The sequence below is a fragment of the Epinephelus moara genome, chromosome 20, assembly GCF_006386435.1.
Source record: "Epinephelus moara isolate mb chromosome 20, YSFRI_EMoa_1.0, whole genome shotgun sequence".
Classification (NCBI taxonomy): domain Eukaryota; kingdom Metazoa; phylum Chordata; class Actinopteri; order Perciformes; family Serranidae; genus Epinephelus; species Epinephelus moara.
The window spans coordinates 21,321,822-21,329,980 of NC_065525.1; the positions used below are offsets into that span (position 1 = coordinate 21,321,822).

The 8,159-nt window shown below is 40.6% G+C and overlaps 1 protein-coding gene across 1 annotated transcript; it reads right to left on the bottom strand.

Annotated features, from left to right (window-relative positions):
• Positions 1 to 2,023: 2,023 nt before the first annotated feature.
• On the bottom strand, positions 2,024 to 4,675 carry LOC126407655 (F-box/LRR-repeat protein 14-like). The gene has a single exon (XM_050072750.1). It carries the CDS (start codon positions 4,074 to 4,076, stop codon positions 2,865 to 2,867), a length of 1,212 nt encoding a protein of 403 aa, XP_049928707.1. The 5' UTR covers positions 4,077 to 4,675; the 3' UTR covers positions 2,024 to 2,864.
• Between the last annotated feature and the right edge of the window lie 3,484 nt (positions 4,676 to 8,159).

Here is an 8,159-nt window from a genome sequence, read left to right on the forward strand (position 1 = left end):
GTTTCTTGCAGTTTTTTCCCAAAACAAGTCAGAGAGATAGACATCACTGTTTACTTCTTACTTATACTGTAAGCTCCACCTAAATGCTTTAATAGTAGTAGCATGGTATACCTTAATTATCTACTATGCAGGATTGTTGGTCACCATTTGTAAACACGCTTGCCAGCGCAAGTGAAGGTAGAAGCCAGCCCCAGATTCCCTCTCATTTGGTGTTTTGCCTCAATATATTTTAGTTTAATGTAGCTGTGTCTTGGATGCCTGCTGTGTATTGTCTGGCACATGGTTGCTAACTTTTTATAAAGCCCTGACCTCACCTGAGCACTGTGGGGGTACAAAGTCATAACACACACATACACTTCTAGTGGGTCATAAGTGATGATTGAGAGGGATTACTTCTGTATGAGTCTATACTTTGTTTTTTTTTGTTTTTTTTTAAAAGGGAAATCCTACATAGTACAGTGTATCCTAAACCAGTCTGATGACGAGCACTGACTGATTTCAGATTGCCAGCTGTAATAAAGTTGAATTAGAGGTTACATCTGGTAGTCTGTAACACATTTATTAGTGGAAACCAAAATGTAGTCAGTATAATTACAGCCCCTTGTCCTCACAAACTCATGGGGAACATGCACAATAGTTAAGAGTAACTAAGGAAAGACACTGAGATCTTACTCAAGTGTAGCAAAGCAGGGTGGAAGCTTGGTAAATGGGGCTTTGAACCCACATTCTGGTGCACAGCTGTGTATCACTACGTTTTTCTACTACCAGTGGGATTCAACAGGAACCACACTTAGTTCTCCAAGTGTAAATACATTTCTCAAAGTTGACCTTTTTTCATTTAACACAAATACTCAAACATCATCCACTGTTTAAATGTTGTTGTAAGGTGTGAATTCCCTTCAGCTGTCCAAGTTGAGTTGGTATTACCCCCTGTGAAATGATTTAATGATTATCTCCATTTCATTATTCACTCTAGATTTCATTTAGTGGTAGCCAAGAATGGAAGTAACAAATTACATTTTCTCTTGTTGCTGCAACAACGTGATTTTTTTGTGGGTACTTTTAAAACTCTGTAATTTTACTTTTACTTAAGTACTTTTAATCACAAGTGTCATACTTTGGTACATTTCAATTTACGTCTGTTCCTCAGTTAAAACAAACGTCACATGAATCAGTTGTGACAAAATGTGTGGGAAGAAAATCACCAGCTGCAGCAGAGAAGATGTTGCAGGTGTGTGCAGGAGGGAAGAGCTGGACAATGTGACTGTCTGCACTGAGCTGACATTTTACTACAAAAACTGTGCAGTTTGTGGCTGCATTTGCTGTAGTCTAAGACAGCTCCATGCTGTCTGCATTAGTGATGACTTTACTCTGCTGGTGATTCTATAAGAAGTGTCAAGTTAGTTCATTCGTGTAGCTTAATAATGCTTTTTGCACCCGCAACCAGTGGGGTGTTCATAGACTTTATTTATTGTCGGCCATTTATTGTCTGAGTTTTGTCTTTTTCCTTCGCAAGTGGGCTAAAGTGATTGATAATCAGTTGTATGTTCAGGTTGCAAAGAGCTGTCGACAGAAATGGAATTTACTGTGGGTTTGGACATAACAGGTCATGTTGATAATGTTCCACTAGTGTGTACATTGACATTTAACGCAGCCTACAGATGCCTCCCCCTCTTCCCTTTTCAAAATGTAATGTGTACTCAGAGTACATCTTAACTGACCTACTTTTTACATTCACATACTTAAATGTCTGCACAAGTACTTTCACTTGAGTACAATATTCTAGTTCTCCTTCCATCTTTAGTAACCTCTCTGCGATACTAACAGTAAGAAATCATGAAGGCATTCTTCTGGATTATCTTGTGCATCATACACAAAACACTTTGCTATAAAGACTTGTGTTTCCCAGAGTAAAGACATTTCAAATGGTGTCTAAACTGCACAAGAGATCTATAGTCATAATTATAAATCAAATAATAGTTGGTAAAACTGTTACAAACTCTACAAGTAAAACACACAGAACTTAAACATATTTGCCATCTTTATTCATAAATATCACTACTGTATGAATATAAAACAATCTTAAATTACTGCTTTTTTAAACAAATACTCTGACACTATCGTTGGAAGCTCCTCAGGAGAAAAACCACTGATTAAACAGTTTTAGGGTATTGCATATAGCCTTGGCAGCTGTTAATTACTATGCCTTACTGTAGTTGTGTTGTTAAACCTTTGACAGAGTAGCATACTGGAACATCTGATACATACGTATTTCCTCAGGAATATGAAACACAGCCAACTATACATAGGTAAACAAAGACGGACAGGAGTGATCCACCCACTTCAATTTGAAGTACAATTTTGTCAACAGTCATTCAATACAAAAAAAATATTGGTTACACAAGTAAAAAATACATCAGCCAAAACAAAACAAAAGATTCTATCAAAACTTCAATCCAAGGTACTCCAGCCTTTCTGTTAAGAGTTAAAATGCCTAGCTATTCTTCTGCAATGAGAGTTTTTAAAATATCAAAATCTCCATTGGTGTGTGAGTCACAAAAATATGCAATGTAATCTAGTATTCAGCGATAGTAGGCACTCCTGTGTTCGATGGGTGAGGTAGCTAGATAGTAAGAACTGTACACAGGCTGAGATTAAACAATGCACATCATGAAAAGACGGAAACTAAGAGTGGAGTATTGCAGCGCAGGTGAACAATATTCCAGTGATCAATGCCGAGTCCCTCTTCTTGTTTTTAGTCACAGTATAGAAGGTAAAATTAAGAATGGATACAGGCAGTCCTCCTCAGTTCACAACTGAGCACTATACACAATGACACACATGTACACCACAGAGGAGAGATTTCACCTCACTCTCTCGCTCTCTGTCATCTGCCACAGTCCCAGGTTCAACACTTTAAGGCACGGGAGCTGTGTTATCCTCTCCAGGCCCCTCTTGGTGATCTTCGTACAACCGTACAGATCGATCCCTGTCAGCTGGGTCAGGTGGTCGGCTATCAACTCCAACCCTTTGTCTGTGATCCTCACACACTGTCCAATGTTGAGGGTCTTGAGTTCGTGCATCTGGCGTACCATCCTGTTGATGCCATCATCACTGATGTGGCAGGAGCAGAGAGAGAGGGACTTGAGCTGGTACAGCCCCTGTGCGATGTAAGCCAGGCTCTGATCTCCAATCTTGTCACAGAAGGAGACATCAAGTCCAGTCAGCCGGAGGGAGCCCATGGCCAGATGCATTATCCCTGTGTCACTGATGTTATCACAGGACCGCAGGTTCAGGCTGCACAGGTGGGTCATGTGAGACAGGTGGATCATCCCTGCATCTGATATCCCTCCGCAGAAGCTGAGGTTGAGCACTTTGAGCTTGTTTAGACCCTTTGAGACATGTTTGAGAGAGAGGTCCGTCAGCTTCTGACAGTCCTGCAAGGTTAACTTCTCCAGGCACAGGCAGCCCTCTGCTGCGCTGCGGGTCATGCCAGACAAATGACCGATGCCCACATCGGACACATGCCTGCAGCTGCGCAGGTTAAGGCTCTTGAGTCTGTGCAAGCCCCAGGCAACGAGCAACAGGCCGGTGTTTGTGATATTGCTGCACCCCCCGAGTTCAAGCACCTCCAGGTTTTTGAGGTACTGGGCGATCCTGCCCAGGCTGGAGTCAGTGATCTGTTTACAAAGGCTGAGGTTCAGCACCCGCAGGGATGGGATGTCCTGCACAAAGGCATGTCCGAGTCCGTTGTCTGTGAGGTTGAAACATCCACACAGGTTAAGGCTTTCAATGTGCGGCATACCTTGAATCACGTAGCTCAGACTTCGCCTCAGGCTGAGAATCTGAACTTTTTTGATCCCCCTGGTCTGCAGACTGGGGAACAGAGACGGGTTAGCTCGCCGCAGATGGAGCTTGGCTTCCACCCCCCTCCACACCGACTTGTGGTAGGACGCGTCCCTCCAGGCCGCGCACACTTGGGCTACTCTTCCTTTGTCTTTAACGTCCAGATAACTGAAAATAATGGCCAGGATCTCCGGGAAAAGGCACGATATATGTGTCTCCATCTCAAACATGACTGCAGCTTGACTGCTTCCAGCAGCAGAGGTTGATTGTGGGCGACAATACTGTCGTGGTTAGCTCGCCGAAACTCTCCTGCCGAAGTTGCTGGCTGGCTCGGCAACGTTAGCTAATGTCAGCTAGCATGCGAACAGGCTAACTTAGCCAGTTAGCTTTGTGTGTAACGTAACAAAAAACCACCCATCTCGTGGGAGCGAAGCTTGCTGTTGTATTCAATAAAATTGTGATAAAAATTGACTACTAACGGCACAGTTCTTACGTTGACAACGTGGACACGATGCAGCAAACTCCGAGAGGCAGCCGTAATATTTACCTAGCAGGCTAGGCTAACGCTGTTGCGCTAACGTTAGCAAAATTCGGCGTAGCGTTAGCTGTCTAAACTTGTGAGGAGCCGAACAACATCCCCGTCCAAGCGGTCCAAAACAGTCTATCAGTTCCTCGGGCTCACCACAAAGCGTATCCAAGAACTTCTTAGTTTGCAGAAACTTTTATCCACAAAGCTTTTTGCTCGTACAAAGGTAACTGCCAGGCTCCTTTACCTTCTGAGGCATTTCCAGCAGCGTCGGAGCATCCCGGATCGCTACAATGAATAAACCAGCTCTGTTAGCTTTCAGCGAGTTAGCCAGCGGCCCCTAGTGGCGGTGATGGGTATCGCTACTATTACTGCTGGCTCCATTACACAGCTGTATCAGTAGTAGCATTATCAATATATTGCTGTAGTAAAATACTGTAGCGTACATCAGCAAGAAAAGACTGTGACAATACAGTATTAAATGCTGTATGAGTTAATGAGTCTGTATGTTGTTTGTAGGTACTGAAACCACATGCAACTACATTGTGTGTGTATAATATGGAAGCAAATGAGAGACAAAAGTATTCCAGCTGTAACAGCCACTGATTACAAAGCATTAAAATATTGTACTTCAAAAAACATGTATATGAATTTATTTGTTTTAAGATAAGATAAGTGAGTGCAAACAGGAATCATCAGTACATCAATACAAAGCAATATATAAATATGTAAAGTAAGTAAACTGTACAAAAACAAAGAGCAGTACAATAAGCAAACAGTATAAAAACACAAAGCAATATAATAAGGAAGCATAATATAATAGAGAGACAGACTGAATTACTGATTTTACATCACTGACACATGGAAGTATAGATGTTGCACAGTTTAACAATACTGATATTGCACCTGAGTCATAAATTGTAAGCAGTAAAAAATAAAATCAAGATATGATAATAAATAAATAGGCTGAGTGGCAGAATTTACATTATTGCATGTAAAATCACCTCTTTGAAATTAAAATATGAAATTTCTTGATTTGTGATTTCAAAATATATGTTGTCAATGATTTTATATTCAGATTTGAGAAAAAAACATCCTTCAGAATTTAAAAAAAAAAAAAAAAATGGGGGAAAAGATTGCCTCAGTTTGGTTGGTTGAAACCAGATCCAAAGATTTGATTAAAAAAAAAATCTGAAATACCAACACTCGGGCTAACCAGGACAGGATAGGTACAGTACTTGAGCCTGAGTGCAACTTCTGGCTGATCTCTCAGTCATGAGATCCAAGAAAGTGGCTGGAAAACCCAAAGACCATTACTGTGGAGAACACGGGGCTCCTATAAGTTATCCAACTTGTGCTGTTCTGATTGTAATGTATCTGATGCTGCTATTTTTATTCAATTCAGTTCAATTAAATATAACTTTATTTATCCTGAAGAAATTCTTGTACAAGAGAACGCCTCAAATTTTACTAACACTAAGGACACTGACCACAATTTTAACGATTCACAACCAGTGCCAACCAGACAACCAGTGGGTGCCCGGGGTCAGGGTCACTCCCTGGGCCCAGTTATAGAACGACAGAGTAGGCTATTAAATATCTGACAAAATATACAAATATACAAGGAGCAGAAGCAAAAACCAGTGCCTAAGAGTGTAACAATAGGAGTACGATAAGTACAGGAGTTACTGAAAATGAACAAAAATGGTGGGAAAAAACAGACTGCTCCTCAAAATTAGTGTTAAAATGTTCAACTTTAATTTTTTAAATCTGAATTTGACCAGTTAAATTTGAGCACCTAAGTGCGTATTTTTTGAGTCTACATTTTTTTAAATTTTAATTTTGTGAACAATGAAAAAAAATTGAAATCAGCTTTTGAAATTCAGATACCTGGTTTTCAAAGTAAAATACGTCCATGCTTTAGTGGTGTTTAAATTTCAATACTAGGTGGGTGTCAAAATTGAAATACTTATGTCTTTTGCTTGCTTCCATACTTATAGACATTTTGCAACAAACAAACAAACAAACAAACAATAATTAAACAAACAAAAAAAGGTCAACAATGCCTTAGTTACAAATACCAGGCATAATTAATGTGCACTGGCGGCTCCTTATTGTGTGACAAGTTTATAGGCCAAGAATGACGATCACACACATTTTATGTTGATAGCCTCCATCATCGATTGACACTGATTATATCCTTTATATAATGAGGTTATACAATCTTCACATGAAAGAATGAGATTGAATAATGTATCACAGAAAAGATGAGCAACATAAATGTTTCAGTGCAGTCCGTCTCTGGAGTTCTCAATATTTTGCTCTTAGGAGAGGACTACAACTGGGAGCCATGCCACCATATTTATTGTTGGAAGCTTTTCAGCAACATGAGAAACTGCCTCATCCTCCACATGCAGCTGAAAACCGTCTCTGTGAGTCCCAGAGACAAGCACATTTGTCTAGAGAACTCTGCTGTGTCACCTACCGCCCTCTTGAGTGCTGCTTGGTGTAGATGTTTGACCTGGCAGGAAGCCAGAGGTCACTGCTGCAAGGCATTCACTGACCTGGTCACTTCTGGCTGCTGCGAGGACACACAGCGGGTGCTGTACCATGATTGTTGGTGTTTCAGTGTGTAAAGAACAAGCAAAGACGCAGTGGGCTCTGACACGAAGCATTTCACTAGTTTGCACACTAACAGTAAGAGAGATGAACAAAAGGTGAACACATCAGTAACACAATAATGCACAATAAAATACCATCCAATAAAACAGAGCTTTTTGACTTGTCACAGTTGGAAAAGCACAGTGTGTACTTCCTCATTAACAGCGTCTTAGCTTGTCACTGTCGCTAAAATTGGTTACATTTTTTGCCATATCAAACTACAAATGTTATTAATCATAAATAATACAGTTTCAACCATAAAATCGGATCAGGTTTTGAAACCTTGTCCACTTTTGTGTAGATTGCTGCTGACTTGGCAGAGATGGCTGCCATCTTGTTTTTACGTGGATTAGTGTAATGTGCTCTTACTACCACTAGGTGGCACAAAAAAGTGTCCACGAATGAGGACAACAGGTCTGAGTTAAAGCAGAATTAAGCATATGGTCAAGTAAACCCAAAATGTGATGTCCTCATATGAGGACACAGGGTCTCAGAAGGATTTAAAAGAAGAAACAGTTACAGTGACAGCATCTGAGGAGCCAGAGTTTGGCGTCAGTTCTAGTGGAGTCAATGCGGAAGGCACTGCAAAAAACACTTTATCTTATCTATCATATCTTTATTGTTCAGGTTTTGACTGAAAAATCCTTTAACCAGATTAAAAAACACACATTACCCGATGCTTACTGACGTTATTCATTTAAATATGGACATTGGTTTTCCTTGTTTTTGGTCTCCAAACAGATTATGGCTCTGTCTAGCAGCTGCATCTCACCCTCTGCTGAGGCTTGTCCCTGCTACTAACAAGGAAGACACTCAAAAAGACAACAAAGAGATGCAAAACAGCTGCAAAGAGACACAAAATAACCACAAAAGGGTCGAAACAAAAACTAAGACACACGGAACGACCAGAAAAGACACAAAGTGACCTCAAAGAGACACAAAAGAGGCAAAACAACCAATAAGAGAGACAAAATGACAACAACAAAAACCAGGAACCCTCTTGCTGTGAGGCGACAGTCCTGACCACTACAAAACCGTGCCGCCCTTTACATGGAAATATGTAACTTTTTATTTCTCATCAATGACCAAATGTTGAAGAGTGATGTTGGGACTTAACTGTGGTGTG

Coding starts and splice junctions, on each gene's coding strand:
- LOC126407655 (XM_050072750.1), bottom strand. CDS start 4,076: ATGTTTGAGATGGAGACACATATATCGTGCCTTTTCCCGGAGATCCTG.